The following is a 27,933-nucleotide window of genomic DNA, read 5'->3' on the forward strand; positions in this document are numbered from 1 at the left end:
CAAAACGTTTGACATCCAATAGCCGATGATTAATACATCAATGTGCTCTAGTGGTGCCATTAAACAAAACAAACTTTCTGTCATTGTGCTATTATAAATGATGCAAGCTCATCAATACAGCGTGGAGTGCACTCAAACTTGTTGACTAGTTTGTTTTGAATTGAGATAATTTGTTAGAAATTCCGATTCATATGCATAGGGAAATCAAACGAGTAATGGGGGCACAGTTTGAGCTCATGGTCGTCATGGTGATGTCAGTTTTCTGATTATAATGTGTCGTGTCCCCAAATTTAAAATATGAATATAATCGATGGGAAATTAAGTCCAATACTGCGCGTGTCTGTCTCGGGTCTTTGTCTTGACTCACTATGACTGTATATTTTACAAACTGTCCTGTCCACGAATTGATCTTAGCGCCAGCTAAAACCAGCTTGAGACTAAGTTCGTTTCATGGAACGGGACCCAAATCCGCGGGAGATAGTATGACGCGGATCCGGGAGGGAGGGGGGCGAGGTGGACTGGACCCCCCTGTTTAGGACGAGAACAAATTCCCACTTATTTTTAAAGTGCTATTTTTATTTAGTTCCATTTACGTTTTTGCGCATGAGAAAGTGTGAGAGAGACAGAAACCGACGGACAGAGACAGAGAGAGACAGAGAGGCATAGGGTACCGCCCATATTATATTTATAAGGCTGTATATATGCCAAAGTGACACGCGTAATATGTAGGCCTATGGATTTCCTCCTATTTCCTCAGATCCAACGCTTCTCTTCACACACACCCACACACCTTATCTTAACACATCGTTAATTCCAGCGTGGGGCGGGACATAGCCCAGTGGTACAGCGCTTAGCACTTGTTTGATGCGCGGTCGCAGGGGCGTGCGCAGGAAATTTTGCAGGGTGGGGGTCGAGGTGTCTGGCGAAGCCCGAAAATTTTGAAAAATTGACCCCTTCTAGGGCTATTCTGAGGTTTTTTTTGCTGGCTATCCGAGCTGCTTTTTGACCACATTTTTTTGGAAAGAAATTACATTAAAAATCGGGATATGAAAAACAAATTCGCCTTGAGCGGGGGGGGGGGGGGGTGTTCGACCCCAACCCCCCCCCCCCTGCGCACGCGCCTGGGTCGGTCCGAGATTGATTCCTGTCGGTGGCCCATTGGGCTATTTCTCCTTCCAGCCAGTGCACCACAACTGGTATAGCCGTGGTAGCCTATGTGCCGTCCTGTCTGTGTGATGGTGCACGTAAAAGATCCCTTGCTACTAATGGAAAAATGTAGCGGGTTTCCTCTCTAAGACTGTCAAAATTACCAAATGTTTGACGTCCAATAGCCGATGATTAATAAATCAATGTGCTCTAGTGGTGTCATTAAACAAAACAAACTTCTCTCTCTCCCTTCCCCCTCTCTCTCTCTCTCTCTCTCTCTCTCTCTCTCTCTCTCTCTCTCTCCCCCCTCCCACTCTCTCAAAAACAGCAACGAAATATATCAGTAAAAAGCAATATTAGTATTATCTCAACAGTTATTAGATATTTTATTTAACAGTGAATAAATATGCTGTTCGTATAATGCATCTCCTTATGTGGCACTGTGTCACTGCAATAAACGTAAACAAAAACACGGTTATAAATATTTCTGGAAATATGGGTCATGTTAATGTGTGTCAAACATGACGCACGCAAGCCCGGCGAAATGAAAGTAATACATTCTAATACACTACTGTTGTCTATAATTAGTACTCGTATTGAGTATGGAGAGTTATTTCTCATTTTTCAATTAACAATATACTGGTATTATTTATTTATAAATGTTTATTTTTCAACCTAGCATTGTAAAAATTAAATACGCATTATAAATCAGTTCCAAATATATACATCTTTACTAAATTTAGCACACGGCTACTATATTTATCAGCTCGATTAATTTGTTTAAATTCATTAGGCCTATTTCATACCTAAATATTGAACTGAAAATCTAGGATTTAGGTATTAATAACCTATTCCAGGACACAAATATGCTATTAATGTTATTTTTAAAGCTTTAGAAAAAGCTTTGTTCACCAAAATCAACGATTGGTGACACATACTGCAAAACGTATAATATATATAAAATGCAGAATTATTATTTTACTATACATGTATATGAACAGTTTGATATATGACATACAACTAACAAAAATATTACACTTTTCCATCGAATAATAAATAAATAAATTATACCCAGTCACATACGTACTGGATTGTTGGCCACTTCGAATTTAAGGGGCAGGGGTAGATGCTACCATGCCTTTCCATGCTATTGGCACCGACCTATTGGTCAGTAATATTTAAAAGCTAACAGGATTTATGCTAGAAGCCACTAATGTATCGATTTTTTCTCTCATTAACTTTTAAACCGAACAAGGTTTAAATAGTCAGCCAGCCTTAAAGGTCCAGGCTTATGACACATTATTAATACACAGTATATACCCAGTGTGTGTGTATATGTATATATATATATATATATATATATATATACCAGGCGCGTGCGCAGGGGGTGGGGGTGGTTTGGGGGTCGAACCCCCACCTGCTCAAGACGAAAAACAAATTCATATCCCAATTTTTTACATTCCTGTGAAAGCAGCTCAGCTAGTTTTCGGGTGGAGGGCCCCCCAGACCTCCCGCCACGGGCTTCGCGCCTGCGGCGCTCGCGGTGTCGGGCTTCGCCAGTCACCTCGACCCCCCCCCCCCCACCTGCACAAATTTCCTGCGCACGCCCCTGTTTCACACACATACATGTATGTATGTATGTATGTATGTATGTATGTATCATGTATGTATTGATGTATGAATATCTATATATTGTATGTATGTCGAGGTTGACTGTTACATACATAGATATTAACGCACTGGCGCAGGGGATAATTAAATCCTTTCTGGCCTCACAAATTATCCCATGCCGTTGCTGGGACTCGAACCTGTGGCACCGAATCGCCCGCAAATTGCAAGACTAACCACGATACGCTCTGAGCTATCGAAGCTTCCATAAAAAGGAAGTTCTTTTAACTCAACCATATGCATGGGGTCTACAATCTACGCGGTCGATCCCGCTTACGTGCATGAAACAGTGGGCAGACCTGGCACTGGCTAGTATGTATTGATGTATGAATATCTATATATTGTATGTATGTCGAGGTTGACTGTTACATACATAGATATTAACGCACTGGCGCAGGGGATAATTTAATTCCTTTCTGGCCTCACAAATTATCCCATGCCGTTGCTGGGACTCGAACCTGTGGCACCGAATCGCCCGCAAATTGCAAGACTAACCACGATACGCTCTGAGCTATCGAAGCTTCCATAAAAAGGAAGTTCTTTTAACTCAACCATATGCATGGGGTCTACAATCTACGCGGTCGATCCCGCTTACGTGCATGAAACAGTGGGCAGACCTGACACTGGCTAGTATGTATTGATGTATGAATATCTATATATTGTATGTATGTCGAGGTTGACTGTTACATACATAGATATTAACGCACTGGCGCAGGGGATAATTAAATCCTTTCTGGCCTCACAAATTATCCCATGCCGTTGCTGGGACTGTATGTATGTATGTATGTATCATGTATGTATGTATGTATGCATGTATGCATGTGTGTGTGTGTGTGTGTGTGTGTGTGTGTGTGTGTGTGTGTGTGTGTGTGTATCTATACACACACACACACACACACACACACACACACACATATATATATATATATATATATATATATACCGAAATGTTTTATTTAACGACGCACTCAACACATTTTATTTACGGTTATATGGCGTCAGACATGGTTAAGGACCACAGAGATTTTGAGAGGAAATCCCATGCCTCGACTGGGATCCGAAGCTTTTAGCGCTTCCCACAGGCAGGATAGCCGCCCTAGGAACGGCGGATACCTAAATGTTTAGACGGGGCGGGAAGAGTGTTTGTCAAAAGTGCTTTGGCCGATTGATCGAACTCCCTCGATGTACCTATTTGCTGATAGATTTTTCCCCCGTCCCAACCAGTGCACTGGCTGGAGCGAGAAATAGCCCAATGGTGCTTGATGGGCTTCCATTGGATATAAAGGCAAAAATAGATTGCATCATCAGGCGGGACGTAGCCCAGTGGTAAAGCGCTCGCCTGATTAGCGCTCGGTCTAGGATCGATCCCCGTCGGTGGGCCCATTGAGCTATATTATCATTCTTTTGTGGATGTTGGGCATATGAAAACAAAAATTCAAAACATTCTGGTAATCATTGGCTATTGGATGTCAAACATTGGTACCGTACTTTTATCACATAGTCTTCAGAGAAAGGAAGGCAGGAATGTTTTATTTAACGACGCACTCAACACATTTTATTTACGATTATATGGCGGTAGACATATGGTTAAGAACCACACAGATATATAGAGAGGAAATTCGCTGTCGCCACTTCATGGACTACACTTTTCGATTAGCAGCAAGGGATCTTTATATGCACCATCCCACAGACAGGATAGTACATACCACGGCCTTTGGTATACCATTTGTGGAGCACTGGCTGGAACGAGAAATAGCCCAATGGACCCACCGACGGGGATCGATCCTAAACCGACCGCGCATCAAGGAAACATTTGTCCATTAGTTCACAGCTAAGGGTGTACGTTAACCGAAACATGCAACTGGACAATAAAATCGTAAAAGGAATTAAGAGGTTTGACGACACCCTAGCACATGGAATCTACACAACTCGTTGCACTTAAAAAAACAAACAAAAACAAAAACAAACAAACAAACAAACAAACAAACAAGAAATATCACATAGTCACATCCCACTGACAAATCTTAAAGAAACCCGTCATATGTACTAACATATATGGTGCTTTGCCTAGTCATGGTCTCGTAATTCAATGGCGGTGAGATTTTAACCTATATATCTGATATTTATGTCTATAATCTAGATGCCAGTAATATAATAATTCGCCATATCAGCTGGGGGACCAATGTAGGTTACAATTAAGTGACCGCGTAACGGAAGCGGGTGGGAGTGTTGTGTGTGTGGGTGGGTGTTGGGGGTTGGGGTGGGACGACCACCTTCCCACTTTTTTCTGTTTTGTACAGCAAAAAGTTTATTTTGTTTAACGACACCACGAAAGCACATTGATTTATTAATCATCGGCTATAAGATGTTAAATATTTGGTAATTTTGACATATAGTCTTAGAGAGGAAACTCGCTACTTTGTTCCATTAGTAGCAAGGGATCTTTTATATACACCATCTCACAGAGAGGGTAGCACATACCACGGTATTTAATATACCAGTCGTGGTGCACTGGCTGTAAAGAGAAATAGCCCAATGGACGGAGATCGATCCCAGACTGACCGCGCATCAGGCGAGCTACACCCCGCCTTTACGTATAGCAGATCAACAGTTCGTTGTGCCTTTGTATTTGGTGAGACGTTTTGTTTAGCAATGCCACAGAACTTTGTTAGGGTCCCTATATAAAAAAAAATGAAATCCTAGAAATGTGCATGAACTGATCTGCAGAACTACATTTTATCATTTGTTTTTGGTTTATTACTAATTATCACACATAATGAAAAATTCAAGTTTGTTTTGTTTAACGACACCGCTAGAGCACATTAATTTATTAACCATCTGCTATTGGATATCAAACATTTGGTAATTTTTACTTATATAATTTTAGAGAAGAAATCCACTATGTTTCCATTACAATACAATACAACACAAAATGCTTTATTTCCGTGCCTACATATGGTGTATACATATAATTAGTAGCAAGGGATCTTTTATATACACCATTCATCAAACAGGATAGCACATACCATGATCTTTGATATATCAGTCAGGATGCACTGGCTGTAATGAGAAAATAGTCCAATGAGCCCACAGAAGGGGATCGATCCTAGACCGACCGCGCATCAGGCGAGCACTTTACCACTGGACTATAACTTGCTTTTCACACAGAATGACACGCACGTTTTAAATAAACTTTCCTGTAAAGATTAACTAATCGTATCAGGGGCGGCACAGTGTAAAAAATAGTGGTACGGCTCGTGGTTGCCAGACCCACCTTTCAAATTACTTGTAAGGACATTTTCACAGATATAACAAATATAACACACACACACACACACACACACACACACAAAAGTGGTACGGCCATGGCCGGCATGTGATGATTTCGATAACATGTTTTAATAAGCATACACCCTAAGCATGATCCCGGCGAACGCTTGCTACATCCGCTATTTTAATAATAACTGTACACTTAAAACAATGACCGATAATCACATTTCTTGCATGATCCGTTTTTTCAGACGTGAAGAAAAAATGCAGCAAATCATCTCTAATACTTTATGGAATGAGGCGGAATATGATTATACGTTGAAGCAACGTATCCTCAAGATACGCCCCAACATATTCGGAGGGGAATTTACTTTTTAAAAAATATTTAAATTTTAAAACACGCCCATCCTTTTAACATGGTTAATCAGCTGCCTTCGTTTTGATTATATAATATATCTCATTTAGAATATAGCGTATTCGGCAACCACGCTTTTCGCAATGAATTGTGGGTATGTCTCTTGATGTAAACAGGCAGGTTGTTTTCGTCCATTTTGGCGTGTGAAAACACAAATAATGTCTGCCGTAGGTTACTCAACAAACAACGACGCATTAGCGTTGTTAGCTCTGAGGTCGGCTCCTGCAAGCCCTTCCAAAGTTTCATGGACTCCAGAATCAAAGGGGACTGCAATTGCGAGGTTGGAAGGCAGAGACTTTGAGTACTATATGCGTGGTACCAAAATTAGCATTGGACGCAACAGCAGTAAAGGAGATGTAGACGTAAACATGGGACATTCAAATTTTATTTCTCGTGTTCATCTCGAAATATTTTTTGACCACCCTAATTTTTTCATGAAGTGCAACGGTAAAAATGGCGTATTCATTGATGGAATATTCCAGCGTAAAGGTGCACCTCCCCTGCAACTTCCTCGATCGTAAGTTTTGTTTTGATTTGGCGCAGTGGCGCCCGACGTGTTGTTGTTACCGGCAAACGTCAGACGTAGTTATTTTATTATCGATGCAAATTTTTTTATGCTTTTTTATTTTTGTAATTAGGGATTGGTCTTTTGAACTGATGAATCATGGATATTACATTAGTTACATTAGCATAAATTCTCATTGTTTACCTTGTTCGATGTTGTTACCATGTGCTTTTTGGATAATGGCGGCTCTGTAAACAAAAATATAAAAATGTGCTTATGCGTTTAAAATTTTATTTTATACTCATTTATGTTGTTGGAATTCCTTTCACAACGGAAATGTCAACATTGATTCGACTTTGTTAAAACATGACTTAAATCAGATTATGATTATTACTGAAAAGTTCACCTACTCAAATCTGACTAATGAACTTAAATGAACCCAGATGATGCAAATGAAAGTATAATTACCAAAATATAACCCAAACACTTGAAACAGTCAGATTATAACAAAAAAGATAATTAGATTATATATATGCACAAGAAGTTAATTTAAGAATTTGTTATTTCCTGCACTTTTGAAATGTGTTGTCCTGAACAAAAAGCTTAGCTACAGCAATTTTAAAGCATTAATCCAGTAACTTTTTTAAAGTAACAAATGCAAAATTAATAGCCCACCCTCACCTCCCCACCCCCCAATTTTTTTTTTTTTTTTTTTTTAAATCGATTTAACCAATGGCAGTAGTTTTTTTTATTCAGATGCCAAAACACCTTGTATCGGTAAAATCCCTAACCTATGACAATTCATATAGCAGCTGTGGCAAGATAAGAGTTCATTGCATTTAAATATTAACTATATTTTATTTCATTGGAATACATATTAATTTATTAATTAATTGAAAAGGGGACAGGACAGCACAGTGGTAAAACACTCACCTGATGCATGGTTGGTCTAGGATTGATCCCTATCGGTGGACTCATTGGGCTATTTCTAGTTCCAGCCAGTGCACCATGACAGGTATATCAGATGTCGTGGTATGTGCTATCCTGTCTTGTGGGAAGGTGCATATATAAAAGATCCCTTGTTACTAATTAAATGGAAATACAGTGTTCGAGATTAACGGTATCCCGATATCCCGGGGATACCTGAATTTAATTTTGGATATCAGACTTCAATAACCCAGTATCCCACCGGGATACCATATAAAATGGGTTTTTTTTTTTTTTAATCCTGCATTTTTTTTCCCTGCTGAAACAATGAAAGTCGTCATTTATTGGTGAAGTTAAGTAACAGTATTTTCGAGCTCGTACCCAGTCTAATGCTATGCCGTAACAGTATCTCCCCCAACTGGTACCCCGTCTAATGCTACACTGGAGCAATAGCAGGGTAGCAATAGACTGGAAACTGTTACATCGCTATTGTTTTTGTTGGATGTTTCCTCCCATCAAATGTTTTTGAGATATTGATTCCACATCTGCAGAAAATTGATACAGGTAGATTTATCATTAGTAACGTCAGAAACACTTACTGCTAAATATTAATTTATGTCGGTATTACTCAAAAATAGATGCAGCAAATAATTTTGCCGATTCTGTTTGATTGCAAATTTCACGAATTCCGCGATTTCGATTGCAGCGTATCAATAGATAGGGAACGAGAACAGTGTCGTCCAAGTTTGTTACGATGTTATTTATGAATTTCATTTATAGTCCGTCCCATCATTCTATAAAAAATTTTTTTATAAATAATTTCAGTTTGGTTTGACGTAAGAAAAAAAAGTAAAAGTCGTTTGGAAATAACAAAACAATACTATTTTTCTGTATAACTTAGAATCAGTCGGCTTAGAAATAAATCATTTGTAGTAAATTCCATAGCATGAAAAAAGGTGTTTTCTTTTGGACGGAATATAAGTGGGGTACTAAATTTTCAGATGGGATACCAGATTTCAAAATGTTACTATCCAACTGGGATACTCTCTACAAATTTTAATCTCGAACACTGAAATATGTAGCAGGTTTCCTTCCAGTAAGACTATTATGTCAAAATTACCAAATGTTTGACATCCAATAGCCAATGATTAATAAATCAATGTGCTCTAGTGGTGTCGTACTGTTAAATAAAACAAACATTTCATTAATTGAAAAACAAATAAGATATGTGGAATATGGAAGTATTTTTGAAATAATCTCTATTCTCCCCAAGATATCTCTTGTTTGTTTTGTTTGACACCGTTAGAGCACATTGATTAATTAATCATTGGCTATTGGATGTCAACATTTGGTAATTCTGATACACAGTTATTAGAGAAAACCTGCTATCTTTTTTCACCTCTGGCAAACTTCACCATCTTGTTAATATCACTGGTTAAAAATTAAGGAATGTTTCCCAGTTAAACTACATACGCAACAATTTTTTTCATTTGGCAACAAAAACATTTCATACTCGGGGCTCGAACGTAAGAATTTGTGACCCACAGCAATTTTTGTTTAAATACTGTGGGTAAAATGGATCACCGACGGCAATTTTGAGCCACCCTATGACATTTTTTTTTTTAAAGTAGCAAATAAACATGACTGAAAGGTTATTTTGCTGCATGAAGTCTTTTGTAAATGTACAGAATTGTGTATACATTTTGGTATATACATTTTGCCATCATTGGGGGCTTTACTCTGATGGCAGTAATTTTTATCCTGCGGCACAAGAGTGCCGTCAGTGACACCTCTGACCTACAGCAATTTATATCACAATAGCAGCAATTGCCGTAGTTACGTTTGAGCCCTGCATAGATATCCAGTGTTCTCGCTGCTCCATTTAAGTGGGGCGGCCCACCCTGCTATTGCATTTTGCCGCCCTCCTTTCACGTTATCCACCCTCCTTTATTTTTCTGCGCCCCTCTTTATTTTACAGCACCATACTATATTTTCCAGCACCTGTGTCTGCTATTTCCAAATGCACACTTTTTTCCACACATAAAAAAAACCCCACAACGATCACACTGGACATCAAAGGAAACAAGCCGCGTTGTGTACGAAAAAGCAACTGACGAAACATTTATGAGTTTCCATAACGTAATTTAATAGTATTTTTAACAGCCTCTATTTTGTCCCATACCTGTATCCATTTGTATGTTTAATACACACAATAAAAGTTATATTTTATTTGAGCAATGAAAACATTTTAATTTTTTATGGATTTGGCAATCTCCGACTGAAAAAAAACCTTATTTGGCGCCAAATTTGTCACTTATCTTTTGTTTCCACTAACTGTCGTCTAATATTTTGTCCTCGGTTACAGATATAACTGATTGTAACTGACGATTTTTACTTTGTCTTTCTGTCATTCTGTTTATTCAGCAGTTCTTATGACATTGTAAACTTTTCATTTTGGGGGGATATTACGGCTTATAAAATCAACGGAAGTGGTAGTGTTTAGCATTAAAATCATTCATCTTGGGTGCCAAATAATATATACACTGCCACTACAAAAACGAAACTACTTTTTATCAGTTGGCGATATTTTATCACAGCGATTGATTCATTCGATGAAGATGGGAATAACAAAACATGTTTTCGACATAAGGGGATCACACAAACGTCTTTTTAGTTTTTTGTATATCTTGAAATCTTTATTAAAATAATAATATTAAAACTTTGATCGGTTCAGCAAGACCGGAACTGCCAGTGAATATCAGACCGATAATATCTTCGGTTCAATTAAAAGACAAGTTTGCTTGTATTTCGTATAAACCTTTTGTAATCAAAATAAGGAGTATGTCTTTCCACAAAGTCTATGAACACACAACAACATTTGGTAATTCTGGCATATAGCCTTAGTCTTTTTTCATTAGTAGCAAGGGACCTTTTATATGCACCATCCTTCAGACAGGATGGCACATATAACAGCTTATTAATTTATGTATATACTAGTCATGGTGCACTGGCTGGAACGAAAAAGAAAAACAGACGACTAATAAATGCAAGGTTCTGAATTAATTTTATGAAATGGAGAGCAGAATGAAAGACTAAATGTCAGAATACATTTATCTTGCATTTTAAAATGTTATTAAGGAGTGGTAGGGATGTCATGATGTCCTATACCTGCTGAATATATACAGGGTTTCTGCCAGAGGGTAAAATGGGTATGGTGCCATACCCAAATTGTTTGGAACTTTTTTTTTTTGTAAGTAACTGTTTGACAAAATTAATTACTCTTTATCATTTACTATCTGATTTTCTTAACCCTAACCCTAAACTTAACCCATTTTCTCTCTTGGGGAGGGCCCCCCCCCCCCATACCCCCCTGTTGACTGGTTGCATTCAATTCCATTTGCACCATACCCAAAAAATTCTTTCTGGCAGAAACACTGATATATTATTGTTTCATTGGTTTTAGAGAAAATATAACAATGTAGAAAAATATGAACCTCTGTTTTTAAGCTTGTTTTAATAAGTCATATGTGTATATCAGTAGGCCATATTCATCAAATAACCACCATAGGTGCACACATGTACACACTGTAGATCCTGAAATTAATGTGAAAAATGCAAGTTTGTGTTATTCTCATTTATAGTATAACGCATTTATTGCTTTGTCCAGCAATAGTCCAGCAAGCTATGTGTCGCACACTATTAAAACAAAGATTAATTGATGTGTATACAGACATGTTAGTGAGTTGCAGGGGTTGAATTAAAAAATGGGGGGGGGGGGGGCACGACGAGTGTTGCCTTTGGTTTAATAACACAAATTAGGGTACCACAGCAAGTTGGAAGGGCACAAAGGCAAATGTTTCCTTCAAAAGAGGGGCACAAAGGCAACTTACTTTCTATCAAGTTTCTGAGACTTATAAAGACTGTATTTTAGTATTTAGCTGTAGAAAAGTTGAAAGTCAAATTTGTTGAGTTGCTCAAATATTGATTGTTATGTTAATTGTTAATTAAAAACAATAATTTGTTCAATATTCAAATAAGACTAATTAATTATATAAAAGTGTATAAAATATTTATTGGTATTTCAGGTGTGTTATTCGGTTCCCCAGCACAAATATTAAAATTGGGTTCAACTCGCTGGTGGAGGAGCCAGTTCCTGAAGTCTCTTTGACTCCAACCGCCAGTCAGTCGCCACCACGCAAGAAGCCATTGCCGCCGTTGAAAATAAATATTCCTCATGTCGGTCTCATTCAAAAAAGTGTTGCAAATAGTCCTTGCCCATCGCCAACAGGAACAATCAGGTATGGTTCACATATTTAATATTAATGAATTACAACTTTAATTTTTATATATTTGCAGAATATATAACACATTTTTATTTTTTATATTTCACAATACAGCTTTGTCTCTGCTTAATGTTTGTGATTAATTTTACAATGACATACTTTATTCTGCCTTAAAAATTGTACATAATAAATTTTGACCTTCATGGAATCATGAACCACAGAACCACTTTAATTGCAAATTAGCATGTGAAGTAGCAACAGTTTGTAAGAAAGATTGGATTGTAAAATATCAACATTTATTTTTTGTAATTCTATACCAAACAACAATTTATTAAAAAAAAGTAGTGAAAAATCACTGGCTGCTTCCTATTAATTTTGATAAAATTTTTTTTGATTTAAACATATTTTTCTGTCTTAAAAATAACCAGTTTTTGTATTGGCCAACAACTGGAAAAAAAATTGACTTATAGGTGAAAATATACAGTACTACTTTAATATCTTTTCTTTTCTTGACGTACAACAATTTTAGAAAGTACTATGGCATGCTAAGTATTTTGCCACAGAATATTACTATGGTATGGCACTCATTTGAAAAACACTGGTGTGATGGAACAGTTTGTGAAGTACACTTATGAGCATAGGTTATAACTGAATTGATGCCCGTGCTTCACTGTCTTGGAAAGAATGTTTGACCAAAGTAATGTCTGTGCTAATGATGGACATGCTAGAACACATTGAGTGATATAGATTGGTATGTTAATTCCTCCCCCTCCACACACACACGCACAAGAAGTCCCAGTCTCAGTGCCTGTATACAGGACCTGAAAACAAGTGTGTATGGACGCAGCACTATGTCATTTAAAAGCACTTGTAGTTTCAAAATTCGAAGTTAAGAAATAGTTTGTTATTTTCAGTGCTGCCAATTCGTGTCCGACCAGCCCTCGGAGTGGTGCCAGTTTGGGTTACCGTGGTCTGATGCCCGATCTCAACGCAGCAGTAGCATATGCTGCAGCCCATCCGAGAGAGGACAAGGATAATCTTGCCATGATGTCTCCAGAAAAAGATGGGCCTAGGGATGAGACAAAGCCACCATACTCATACGCTCAGTTGATTGTGCAGGCGGTGACGACAGCACAAGACAAACAGTTGACGCTCAGTGGAATTTATGCATATATCACCAAAAATTATCCATATTACAGGACAGCTGATAAGGGGTGGCAGGTGAATAGAAATATTGTTATTTTGCTTGTGGACTTAATTTAAATTGGAGTGATATTTACAAGAAGTAGTATAACTACAGTGGCCACTTTGTTTTTGTTTGTCTAAGAAATGTTTTTTTTTTTTACACCTAATGGTTCAAATTTGAAAGGAATAAAAGCTATATTAGGACCAAAATCTTTTTTTCTTCTTTTTTTCAATGTATTTAAATAGGAAACCAATACAAAACTATTAACTGTGTTTATTTACTCTTTACATACCAGAATTTACGTATAGAGGGTTTAATTAACAAAATGTCAATATTTTATTGCCTTTTTTAGTTGTGTCCAACTGGAGAGGACCCTATATTACTATGCCATGATTTTTTTTTTTTTTTTTTTTTTTTCATGTGCCACCTCAAGTTATTTTAAGCTGGGTACAGTCCTGTATGTTGGTTAGAAATTTTAATTTTCATGTTGAATTTTTCCTTTATTTCAGAATTCAATTCGTCATAACTTGTCATTGAATCGTTATTTTGTAAAAGTGCCACGGTCCCAAGAGGAACCGGGTAAGGGTTCATTCTGGCGAATTGATCCTCAGTCGGAGCCCAAGTTGACAGCCCAGGCCTTCAGGCGACGCAGACAGAGAGGGGTGCCGTGTTTCCGGACACCTTTTGGTGGAGTTTCATCACGGTGAGCAGTACATTGCTGATATAGCTTATCAACTATTTAAAGTGTTATAAACAGAATTATACTGGCGTTGTGGTTAGGCCATCGGTCTACAGGCTGGTAGGTACTGGGTTCGGATCCCGGTCGGGGCATGGGATTTTTAATCCAGATACCGACTCCAAACCCTGAGCGAGTGCTCCGCAAGGCTCAATGGGCAGGTGTAAACCACTTGCACCAACCAGTGATCCATAACTGGTTCAACAGAGGCCATGGTTTGTGCTATCCTGTCTATGGGAAGTGCAAATAAAAGATCCCTTGCTGCCTGTCATAAAGGAGTAGCCTCTAAAAAACAAAGACCATATGTTTGACGTCCCAATAGCCGATGATAAGATAAAAAATTAATGTGCTCTAGTGGCGTCGTTAAATAAAACAAACTTTACTTTATAAACAGAATTATCATGCAGAACCTCGTATTTGTTAAAGCCAGTCACACACATACAAGAATTGTCTTTTTTTTTATGAATTGTATAAAATCGCATATCAACAGTTTTTGTAATTACAAACAATACAACTTATTTAGATAAAAATACACAAAACATCAACAAATACAATATAGTATAATAACATATTCTCCTTTTATGATGACAATTTTCACTTATATTAGGTTGATTCTGACCAGCACTTTTGTTGCTAAAATTGTGCTACCAATCATCACAGAAATGTTTTTGTCAGTATAATGAAGATCCTTTGCTGCTATTTAGTAGAAGAACCCTATGTGATGGGTGTATACTATCAAATCAAATCCCATAGACGACATTTGTAACATAATATGTGGTTAAAACTCCTACCTGCAATCGACATAAACGCCACGGATATAAATACTACCACTCCTCACCCTTAAAGTGAATCAGAAAAAATTGGGGGTCAAGCTGCTCATTTCTGAGATAATGGGTAGTGTCTAGTTCCGCACAAAATTCTAGTACTTTTATTTTACAGATACCCCATACATGTTTTAAGCACAAGGCTACTTGACACAGTGGTAGAGATGAAATAAAATTGCTTACATTTTTTGCCCAGATGAAACTATTTCTTTTTACAACCAACACACTCAACTATATGTTCAGACTCTCTCAACTATATGTTCAAAGAGTGTTGTGTTAGACATACAGGCATAGTATAAAATGTTTTGAAGTGTTGTGAACAAACATTCCTTTCATTTTAGATCAGCTCCAGTATCTCCGAGTCATCTGGCTGGCACATTGACCCCGGACTCTCTGTCACGAGAAGGTAGTCCAATACCAGAATCATCTTTCGAATCCGAGGTTATACCCTCAAGTACGGCCCAGCATGCGACACTGACATCTATTGCAGGAGAGTTGAGGTTTAGCCAGTCGGCACCTGGTTCACCTTCAGGTACAAAGCTAGACTTCTGTGTTGATATACAATCTGTTGATATTCAATCACATAGTTTCAGACATTTGTTTTTGAAAAACACACAACTGTGAAAAATTGCACTCTTTGAAGCAGGGAATTTAATATACTGATGGAAAGAAAGAAAGCATCACACAGATAGCAACAAGAAATAATGACTGCGTCAAAAATTAATTCATATTGTCCGAAGTTGACTAGGAACACAGGCAGCACATTCAACACTACAGACATTCAGTACTGCATTACAACTTGGTATAAAATACAGACATTACTACGCTAGTAGTGAATTAAATTTGGTCTACAAATTGATGTGTTCCCTTGTTTCTTTCCATCAGTATATATAGAACATGCTATTGTTAATGAGTGCCATTTTCCTTTTGACCGACCGTTCAAAATTGCGCACCTTTTCTCTTTGGCATATTAACTGCTCCATTCAAAATTCCATAGCACCACCACCACCTTTCCCCGCCTGCTACCGACCTTGGTCGGGCTGCTGGTGCTCCCTTGAACCTGCCAGTGGAGGCTGTCCCTCCTCCAGTTTTCAGATGTGTAGAATGTTTTGTTGAAATTATTAAAAAATTGTTAGAGATAATTTGATTAACCAAAGACTAAATGTAGCCACTTTATTTAAAACATCAGCACTTGACTAATTTGGCAATGAAAAGGTTGAGCCCTGGTTAATTAGAAAAATATTTCATGTTTTTCAAATTTTAAGGTGGTGGTTTAAAAAAACAAAAACACATCTAGCTTTACACGGTTCTCAGGTTTTTGTGGCTGCTATTGTCAATTTGTTATTGTTCAAGATTTACATTGCAAAATCAATTTGTTTTGTTCCATTTCAGGGTCTCGAGTGTTGTCTCCAGTCACTGTTTCTACAAGTAACGGGTCTGCAGCGCTGCATCAATTGCCATCAGTGATCACAAAACCCAAAATAATAGTAACAAATCCAGGACAGGTCTTCATGAATGGGCCGGCAGTCACTGGCATGTCTCTCACCAATGGAACGCATTTAGAAATAAAGAAAGAAGGTGCTGAATTTAGTCAGGGTGGGTATCTGACATTGTTTTCTTCATCAGACTTGTTCATATTGAACACCATGTTGTTCAGAGAATATTTTGTTCAGTATCGCATTCAGAGATCACTATGCAATTTTAAAACATTAAACAGTAGGTTGCTAATAAATTTCCAATTGACTAGAAATGTTGCTGATCAAAATATTTTCTGTTGTGAAACACTACTTTTGGCAATGCTTAAAAAGCTAAATAGAATGTTTCAGCTGTTTTCTTTATTATTAATATAATAAAATGTAAATATAATATAATAAAATTATTATTTACTTTATCGGTTAAATGACAGGGAAAAACCCCTCAGAACCATTGAATATTTCCTTTGTGCCATGTAACTGGCCTCTGTGGCGTAGTGGTTAGGCTATAGGCTGGTAGGTAATGGGTTTGGATCCCAGTCGAGGCATGGGATTTTTAATCCAGATACCGACTCCAAACCCTGAGTGAGTGCTCTGCAAGGGTCAATGGATAGGTGTAAACCACTTGCACCGCCAGTGATCCATAACTGGTTCAACAAAGGCCATGGTTTGTGCTATCCTGCCTGTGAGAAGTGCAAATAAAAGATCCCTTGCTGCTAATCGGAAAGAGTAGCCCATGTAGTGGCGACAGCGGGTCTCCTCTCAAAATCTGTGTGGTCCTTAACCATATGTCTGACGCCATATAACCGTAAATCAAATGTGTTGAGTGAATCGTTAAAACATTTCTTTCTTTTTTCTTTCTTTGTGCCACATATTAAATTTTCTGAAGAAACGGTTTGATTGTTTGATAGTGTTTTGTATTGATGTAAAAATTATACACTTGGAATTATAAAAATTGAATTCGACAATTTTTGACATTCATAAAAATATTTGTCTTACAATTTAGTATCCAGCCATCCATCTAACTAGATACATTTTTTTGATAGGTGCATCCCAAAAGGTGGCATCTCTGATGGCGTCGGCCAGTCAGGCAGCACACTATCAAGCTGCAGGTCTGAAGCCGCCAACACTCGTCCGTAACTTGACCATGGCTGTGAATCATCAGGGACTGACGCTCGCCACGGGTCAGCCATCATCGGTGCAGTCAGCCATCTCGGCCGCCTCACTAACCACCATCCAGGCACCTCAACCTCTGACCCTCATCTCCCAGCCGGGCGTGCAGATCATGCAGCCTGTATCCGTTCACGGCCAGATTGTGCAGACGTCACAGGCCAGTGTCGTAGACCAGCCCCTCATGCAGCTAGCAGCAGAAGTTCAGGCCAGCCAAGTACAGGAACAACAAACTAATGCTGTCATGCAGCAGCAACAGTATTTGGTAAGACAATAGTACTGATAATAAAAGTTCAATAGTAAAATGAAATTAAATTTATTACATACCTATTCAATCTTAATATAGTGATAAAGACATTTTGAAACTGAGTGATAAATTTATTTTGTATCACACGTGTGCGATCTGGACCAGAACTTTTAAATTAGGAATTCCTTTTTTACTTTTACTGCAGTTAGCGCCTTTTATTTACTGACGTCATACATGATTTACAAATTACGTCACATCATATTTGAAACATTACACAAGGCTGCCGCAGAATAAGATCTTAACGTCAAGTAAATCCATGAAAGGTGTTTCAATAATAGATTTAACAAAGTGACGTTAAGTTAAAAAACATTTTTGTAAAACATAAAAAAAGGTATGTAATAAATACAGAACTTCACATGCATTGTTTTCACTTCCTACTTATTGCACTCGCTTATTCTGTGAAAGAACATACCACGAGACCACGTAGCAGTCGAGTGGTATATTCTTTCGCAAAATAAGCGAGTGCAATAAATAGGAAGTGAAAAATTATGTGAGATTCTGTATATGTCTTTCTTCTTTTTTTTAATTACCAGATATTGCTATATATATATATATATATATGCCAACTCATTCGACTCGGAATAGCTGCTGCAAAAAGGTTAGGTTAATGTGTATGCTGATTCATATTGTGATCAAAAGCTACATACCGAACAACTGTTGGTGATCACAAAAATAGTACTCGCTACTTTTAACCATGTTAAGTATTTTGGTAAGAAGTAAGTGGTCATGATATTTGTGCTGAACTCGTCCACAAAACACTGAATAATTCTGACATAAGTGTTCTTGTTTTTATTGTTTTAAACTTATTGGGTATTTTGTTTTACATACTAGGTGACTAATTTGATACCTGGATCAAACATCATCAAACGTGGATCAGTGGAACTGGGAGAAGCCAGAAATGAAGATTCTGATTCGAAGAGAATGAAAACGGAAGTGGAGGAAGCAAGCTAATAGAACAGCAGTCGGAACTTGTCACTTGTGTCTCGTTGATAGCAGAGAGAGAAGTTTTAACTTTAACGGATGTTCAGTGGGCTTTAACAATTACCTTTTGTCATTTTTACAATTAATCGGACAAGATATGAACATTTTTATCTTGAAGAATATGGTTATTAACTGAAAAGATGTTTTAACACTTGACTGTTGTGAACTGCATTCTCAGTTTAATGTATTACGAATTAGTTGCAATTTACAATAGTTGTGATTGTTAGATTTTTGTTGGCAAGAAAAAGGTCAGTGTTATATTCAAGCTGAGGGCAGTGTTGATTGAGAAATTGATAATAAATGTATTAAATCTACAGGGAAGCCAATTTCTTGGATGACTTTCATCAAAGCTAACCAAGAAGAATTCTCTAAACAGGTTACAGATGTGTGTTGGTATAAATGGAAAAAGGACTGATGTTTAGAGTTATTTTGTTTGGCTAACAGAACTGTTATCAAAGAGAAGTGTAAAAATGAAATGCAGCTGATAAAGATACAGCATTGGCGATTACAAAGTCTCGTGGACAAAAGGATGCTTTGTTAGTGGTACTTTTTAGGATTAGTGGCACACCCACTAAACTTCATTATGTGTGGTCATCATCAAACACACAAGTACTGAGGAACATTTTATTGTCAATTTTAGTGCTGGTATTTTATTAACAGAAAGTATATTTTCTGTAAATACTGATTAAAAAAAAGTGCATGTGTGCATCAGGTGTTTTGCCAAAAAATAAGTTGAGGGTATATAATAAAAACAAAACGGATCATACCTTACTAGGTGGTTATGTGTTTTGAAATCTGAAGAAACTGGCATCTGCATTTCATGTACTTGGACAAATTTTAAACAGCAATTCTTTTCCTTCAAAATCCTTCAATTCTTTCAAAAAATTATAAAAAGGTATCCATTAATTTCCAAGATTTTAGATACACAATTTTACCCTTTGTACCCTCTGGCAGAAATTCTGCATATACATATACAGTATACCTTCAAAATTCTATTAAAAAAATTCAAGTTTATCATGTAAGGCCAATTATTAAAGGTAAAAGTTAAATAATATCATTTATGAATCTGTCAGTTTGATAAATAATATTCGGCACTATGTATTTGGATAGTTTCATTAGTATTCAAACAATATGTTACACTTGTACATAATTCTAAAAATGTATTCCTTACAAATATCAAAAATGGTTTTTGATTTTTTTTTTTTTTTAACTTGTTGAAACATAATGAACATATGTTTACTGTTTTTGTTAATCATGGTCATGGTTAGTTCACTGTTTTTGTGTGTACGTTACATTCATTGGCTTAAGAGCTGAAATTTAATTCTGACGTTTTCAGTCATTATTATTTTTTTCACAAATTGTTCATAGATTGTCTCCTTAAAAATGTGTTCTTTTCATCGTTGACTCTAGATTTAATAATGTTTTAACTATCAACTTAATATCTGTGTTTTGTTCTTGAAAACATTAAGTGTGATATGAAATATTCTAAGACAATATAAAGTACAGTTTAGTCAGGTATTTCAGATAAACTGAAATTTAAAACACTGCAAATCATCTTTATAAATAGTCATACCTATTTAAAAACCTGCAAAAATTTGCATGGTATTTGACAGTCAAGCTTCCTATCTACTTGGGCAACATGTTTCTATTCAAAAATAAAGTACTTTAACATAGACTGGGTATATTCCTGTTATATCACTGCAGTCAATGATGGCACATAAACAGAAATTTAAAACACTGCAAATCATCTTTATAAATAATCATACCTATTTAAAAACCTACTGCAAAAATGTTTATGGTATTTAACAGTCAAGCTTCCTATCTACTTGGACAACGTGACTTCTATTCAAAAATAAAAGTACTTTAACATAGACTGGGTATATTCCTGTTATATCACTGCAGTCAAAGATGGCACATTACTTTTAACTGCACATGCAAGAAAACTGGAAAATGCTTGCACATTTGAAATTAAATCCGGTACTTGTTGAGAAATTAACCTGAAAAATGTTAGGGTAGAAAAAAGTTTTTCCACAAAACATTTAAAAACCCAAACCATTTCAGAATATGAGCAATTTGATAATTTTATGCTCATATGAGAAGAGGCCATTCTTGTACTTGATACTATTTTCTCAACAACCAGTCCATTATAGCTTTGTCAGTCCATATTAGATTAAATTTAAATTAACAACAGTGATTTAAATTTTACAAGCAATGAAAATATAATTTAAAGAGGGCTGGAGGCATCAATTTGATAAATAACATACTTCCTATTTTCTTTCCATTGAAAACCATTGTTTCAGCATTTTCCCTCATATATATTACATTGGCAGTCATCACATTGACTAGTATGTGTTATTTATATTGAAGAACAGTGATAGCATCATTTTATTGTTTCGTGGTACATGTACTAATATTATTTGATACAAATGACATAGATATGCTGTACATAGTACATAAATGTTACCAGCATTGTGTATTCCTTATAAATTGAGAATTCTTATTGGAAAGTAGTATGAGCATTTATGTAATCCTGTTATATCTTTCAAATTTTATGTTTGGTCATAATCTCATTTTGTTATTTTTCAAGTGTTTTACCGATTATTTATTTTTGATTTTTTGTTACTTTGATATTGTTTTGACAGTACTAGCTATTCTATGTCATCAAATTCAAAACATCACAAGGCATAAATACTGCATATCCATGTGGTGTTTACAACAGTAAAATAATAATGTTACAATTAAGACAAACCAGCTTCTGTCTTTTAGTTTGTTTACAGATGTCCATGTATGAATTTGGTGTTCTAACCAATTGAATTGTTAAGCATGTCTTCTCTGTGATTTTATGTCCATATATCATCCAACAAAAATTACATGTGTTCAGAAAACATTGACGTTATCATTGTGCATCTCATTGTTCATGCATCAGAAGTGACCTGATTATATGACTCATTGCTTACACTTTACATCTGTTCATACTGCAGCTGTGTAACTCTTAGAATATTCAGTTTATTATTTTTCTACTTCTTAAAACAAAACAAAGTGTGGTTATTACAATATTAACACTGTATACTGGATAGTTGTGCTTTGTCTATTATATGTATTATTAATTATTCAAGATGAGTGATTAATATTTATATGGTTGAAGAAGTAAAATGCCACCTGACAACATTGTACTAAACCGTAGCTATCTTATACTGATTTAGCAGAAAATAGCCAGCCTTTGCTGGCTGAAAACTATTTGATTACACGATTTAGATATTTGTAAAGTGTATGTTGCTTTAACTAGAAATATATATTACTGCAAACATTTTTTTTTTCCTTAAAAAATTAGATATGTTGTTTTTGTGGTGGCCTGCAAGTGTTACGTGTTAAGTTTGCTTTTACTCTTGAACGTTTTTCTCAGCAAACCTGCAAAGGTGCTAAATATATATATATATATATATAAATATTTGGGTACTTAAATGCATTTGTGGTAAGAAAATGTGAATGGAAGTATCATTTGATTGTGTGGATGTTTTTAGATTTGTTAAAACATGTATTTGTGTATTTACTTTCCTTTAAACCAGAATTATTGCTTTCCAGACGGTTCGTCCTCTGGACTATTCGTCCATCGTACAATTCGTCCATGACAATTCGTCCACCCACCTCGGACAATTCGTCCACTCGATTATAACATTTAGATCAATAAATCTAAAATATTATTTCTTAGACATTAAAATGGTCAATTATTTTTGTTTTGTGGTAAACTACTAGTATAAGAAACGAACTAATTTTTACTGGCACTGTCAACTTGTTATTGTTTGTGTGTGTCCATTATAGTACTTCATTGATATGTTGTTATTCAAATTGCTCTTCAACTACACCAATAAGTCTCACATACTATTTAGAAAACAAAGCTAGTACTAAACTAAAATTTCGTCATTTATGTCAAAAATACCATAACGTGACATCATTTGAGGTAACCAACCAATAAACAACGATATTGTGTCCATTCCGCTACCAGGTTCCAGCTAAGTTCTAAATTTAACTATAAAAATTATAGTAGACGAATTGTCTAAGAACAATTTTTGGTTGTGGATGAATCGTCTCGACTTCAACAGTGGACAAATTTGTAGTGGACGAAACGTCCAGAGGATGAATCATCTGCATCCCGAATTATTGCTATAGTTTTTTTTTTTTTCTAAGAAGACAAAGAGAAAACTGTAAATCAGTGAATCACATTTATCATTGATAAGTAATGTTTAATTTTAGCTATATGTTATTGCTTCTATCTTTCGCAAGCATTTGTTGATTTTTGGGGGTCAGTCTAAAGACACAAATGATTGCAACTATGTGTTGTGTTAAGACTTGTGTAAATATAAACACATCATTTTTATTCATTGTTATTTGTTTTTGGGGGCAGCAAATACATACTTTCTCTAGGCATTGTCAAATTCCTGTAACAATTATTGGACATTGCATAACTTTGTACTTGCAATGTTGGTTGTTTTATGATCATATTTTCCAGACAACATATCTTCTCATTCTTTCACCTCATTTTGTTTCTCTTATACTTGCAGCCATAATTCTAGTGACATCAGTCAAACCTGTCATAAAGCACACCATATGTAACAACCACCTGGCAATAGTAGATACTCCATAGTTTTCCTTTCTACATATTATATAGATTTTTACCTCTATAAAAGCCACCAGCTCATAGAAGGCCACATTATTTTTTGTCTTGTGGTGGCATTCATAGACTTCATAGATTTATTAGTATGTGTTATTAAGTCTTCCCCACTAGTCTCAATGCTGTAATACAGGGTTATAAGATCATTATGTACTGGTACTGTAAAGTACTGCAATGCAAAGCACTTCCAGGATTTCAGCTGTTTCCTAAGTCAGTGAATGAATTTAGGTTTAATTTGGCGAATATATTTCATTAATAAATCGCTAGAAAGCTAACTTGAAAATAAATTAATATTAAAGAGTCTTAATTTTTCTTGTTTTATTTAGCTAATTGAAGCTATTAGTTAACTACAGTTAACTAAATTCAGTAAATTGCTTCAAAATGTTTTAGCACCAGCTCAAACTCGATTTTTTATACTTTGAAAACAATTACTTGTTTTGGTAATTATGAATTTAATAGTTATTTGAATTTTTAATTAAGACAAATGTAATTAACCCACACTAAGTGTTATTGTTAGACCTAGACCCATGCTTATAAAAATTTATAAAACTGACACTACTAAAGTATTAACTGCTGCATGCTATTTATATAACATTACCAGGATGTTAAATCTTCAGACTTTGTAGAAGCCCAAAACCAAACATTAAATGGTTTCTAAGCACAAGCCCTGCTACAATTTTCAAAGCACATAACTTTGACCGTAACAATATTTGGCACATGACGTTAATACTGGACAAAATAATTTTAGTATGGGCTGCTTATGTCAAATGTTTGAAGACTGAAATTACAATTTTAATAATAATTTTTAAAAATGTACCTAACAATGTGACACATATTTTTGTTGAGGCAAACATAAAATGCACAAGATTGTAAATGATAGTGTGTGTCAATGCAATATAGTGGGGGTTTTCACATTTATGACTTGGTTATTTGTGTGTGAAACATAATATTATTATATGTTTGTTTGTCTTGGTCTGTGATTGTAATAAAAATTATGTTCAGTGTGTTATCACAAGTATAAATACAGTGCTTTTGAAAAACATTAAAACCTTGTCCTGTATACTAGTAATATTTGGTCATTCTAAATCATTCTACATTTTGAATATTTATAATCATTGTACAAATAATACTTGTTGTTTTTTTATATTGCTTTAATTTCCAATAAAATGGATGATGCCATTTTATATATTTTTTTTAAAACAATGCCCTAGCACATTGCCATAGTTGATTTGAATAATCTGTAAAGTTATACTATGAAAATGCATTGGTGGGCTGTATCACTAATATCTGTGAGGTTATTATAACAGTTGCCTCTCCTGAACATGTTTGAATAATCTGTAAAGTTATACTATGAAAATGCATTGGTGGGCTGTATCACTAATATCTGTGAGGTTATTATAACAGTTGCCTCTCCTGAACATGTTTGAATAATCTGTAAAGTTATACTATGAAAATGCATTGGTGGGCTGTATCACTAATATCTGTGAGGTTATTATAACAGTTGCCTCTCCTGAACATGTTTGAATAATCTGTAAAGTTATACTATGAAAATGCATTGGTGGGCTGTATCACTAATATCTGTGAGGTTATTATAACAGTTGCCTCTCCTGAACATGTTTGAATAATCTGTAAAGTTATACTATGAAAATGCATTGGTGGGCTGTATCACTAATATCTGTGAGGTTATTATAACAGTTACCTCTCCTGAACATGTTTGAATAATCTGTAAACTTATACTATGAAAATGCATTGGTGGGCTGTATCACTAATATCTGTGAGGTTATTATAACAGTTGCCTCTCCTGAACATGTTTGCTTAACATACATATTGATAAATGTTTAATATTGCAATAATTGTAAAATGTAGCTTATTTTTGCATGCCTGTTTAAACTTTTCAGTTTTAAATAAATAACTCATTGGATAGATTGTGCACCAGTCACATTTTGTAAATTAAAAGCTGTTAATTAAAAGTTGTCGGAATCTCTCTCAAAATTATTTAGGCAATTAACTAATAATCTAAACCTAATAGGAGGCTATAATTAAACCAAAAATACATAAAATGCAAGAAACAATTGCAACCAATGGCAAATTTAAAAAAAAAGAAAAAAGGGTTTATCTTTTATTTGTTTTTTATATTATTATTATTAGTTTTTTTAATTATTATTATTAACAGTTACTGTAATTTACTGTAAACGATCACCACCAAATTTCCTCATGCATGAACACCCCTGCCATTGTCTAGTGGTGACCTTGCAGCTTTAACTTCTTTACTGGAGGTGGTGTTAATTGGTTATTGTTTTGTTTTTTTACATGTTTAGATGTGTTTTCACAAGTTGTTCACTAAGAATAGAGCCCAGTGAACTGCAAAATTTGTTTCTTATTTTCTTTCTGTCGGCCTCCCCCACCACTCAATCACGTCATGTCAAAAACTCCCCTCCCATCATGTCTGATTGGTACATTATTATTAATTTAGTTGTATTAACGTTAAACATCATTGGCCAAATTTACTGTTTAAGCATTGTAAATGTATGTAGTTACACATGTGTAAGACTTTTTAAATTTTGCCCCATTTGTACACAAAAGAAATATGTTAATGACTGTTCTGAAATTATATTCAGTATCTTCATGTATATAATTGTGTCATCAAACATTTTCATGACATTCATTTGTTATGAGCATAATATTATACACACACACACACACAAACCAAGAAGGTGTGGTTTCACAAAATGAGCTGGAATTTTTAATGTTGGTCTTTTAATAACTTCGGTTTTCATTACAGGTATAAACTTATTTACAAATTTATAAATATTTTCAAATTTTCTAAGTTGGTACTCTTATATTAAATAGAACATTTAACAAGTATAAATGGAAATATAGTAAAGCCACAAAATATATTTTACCGGAAAAAGTATTACATTACATAATGGTTAATAGTTAACTGTATTAATTCCCCCAAAAAGTAATTTTTATTGAAAGACAAAGATTACATAACACTATTGTACATAAATGTTTTAAATTTTTTTAAATATAACTGTAAATGATCCATTACAATTGAACAGTATCAGCTGTATAAGATGTGTGTGAAAACAATAGCAGTTAATGATTAGTAACTATGTTTACCTTATTGTCATACAATGAAGAGAAAAAACAATTTCAGGTCATTTACATGTTTTTGTGTCATGCTTTATGTAGATAGTGCTATAAAATTATGTGCAGAGAAAAAAATGTCACAAAACTGTTCTCTTTAAGGTGCAAAAAAAACAAAACAATATATGAACATGTATTGGAATCTGTTTAAACATTAACCAACATATGTTTACACATTAAGGTTGAGAATACTCTTTGCAAGTAAAAGAAAAAAATTATTAAACTGAATTGTAATATGTTTTCAGAAGAGAAAAATTGAGATCATCATTGTTTTTGGAAATAATGTTTTAGATTGCAATTTGTTGATTGATTCAGATTGAATTTTGTCAGTTGTTCAAGAGCAGTCGCCTACATTTAGTTTTTTTAAATGACTAGGCTAGGTGACATATTTATGTATTGAATTTTACAGGACAAATTGCAAATGTACAATGCATTTAACAAACAAACAAAAAATACCCTTCGAGAATCGGCTATTTATAGAAATTTTGTATTATTTACTTTTAGTTTTCTTTAAAATAGTTATTATTACTAAAAAAAATAATAAAAAATAACAAAAATGTGTTGCTCAGTAGGTAGTTTTTAGGGGTTTTTGGTAAGTTTTTGTTTCATTTACAGTTGTTTTTTAATCTAATGGGGAGGGGGGGGGGGATTCAATTTTATTCTAGGTCATCTGTATGTAGATCACAATTTAAGATTTTCACATGAATGGATTTTTTTTCATAATTTATTTTATTATTATTATTATTAATATTTGGGCATTTGAATCTTAACATTGAACAGTGCTTTGGTATTTTTGTGGCGTTAGTTATTTCTAGCAACATTTGTTTTCTGTTCATCAGGAGTAAGACTTATTACACATTTCCTTGTGTTTGTGCGTGCCTGTGTGTGTGTGTGTGTGTGTGTGTGTGTGTCTAAACTGTATAAATCAAATTTTTAAAGTAATCTTTGTGTTGACATACTGTTTACAGCTGCTGTGAATTTTTCAACACAGATCAATTTGTACATGCTTCCTTCTGCCCATACCTGGTTTGTTACAGCTTGTAGTCAATGGCCAAAGTTGCACTGCCTAATTCAAGTCGATACAATAATGAGACTTAATTAGTCAGTAGCTAATTTGTTACAGGTCAGCCTGATTTAATAAGTACTCCGTGCTGCCTGATTCAGGATGGCTCCTGTATGAATAAAGTGTATTGTTTTAAACCATCTTCAGTTTCTGTTTTCATT

General features: G+C 35.2%; 1 protein-coding gene across 1 annotated transcript; it reads left to right on the forward strand.

Moving 5' to 3' along the window:
- The first annotated feature begins 6,615 nt into the window (after positions 1-6,615).
- On the forward strand, positions 6,616-27,913 carry LOC121378376 (forkhead box protein K2-like). The gene is made up of 8 exons (XM_041506517.1): positions 6,616-7,016; positions 12,017-12,229; positions 13,129-13,435; positions 13,910-14,103; positions 15,302-15,492; positions 16,353-16,556; positions 17,479-17,867; positions 18,741-27,913. The coding sequence occupies exons 1-8, from the start codon at positions 6,658-6,660 to the stop codon at positions 18,858-18,860; spliced, it is 1,977 nt and encodes a 658-aa protein (XP_041362451.1). The 5' UTR covers positions 6,616-6,657; the 3' UTR covers positions 18,861-27,913.
- Positions 27,914-27,933: the final 20 nt, after the last annotated feature.

The sequence above is a fragment of the Gigantopelta aegis genome, chromosome 8 (genome assembly GCF_016097555.1).
Source record: "Gigantopelta aegis isolate Gae_Host chromosome 8, Gae_host_genome, whole genome shotgun sequence".
Classification (NCBI taxonomy): Eukaryota; Metazoa; Mollusca; class Gastropoda; order Neomphalida; family Peltospiridae; genus Gigantopelta; species Gigantopelta aegis.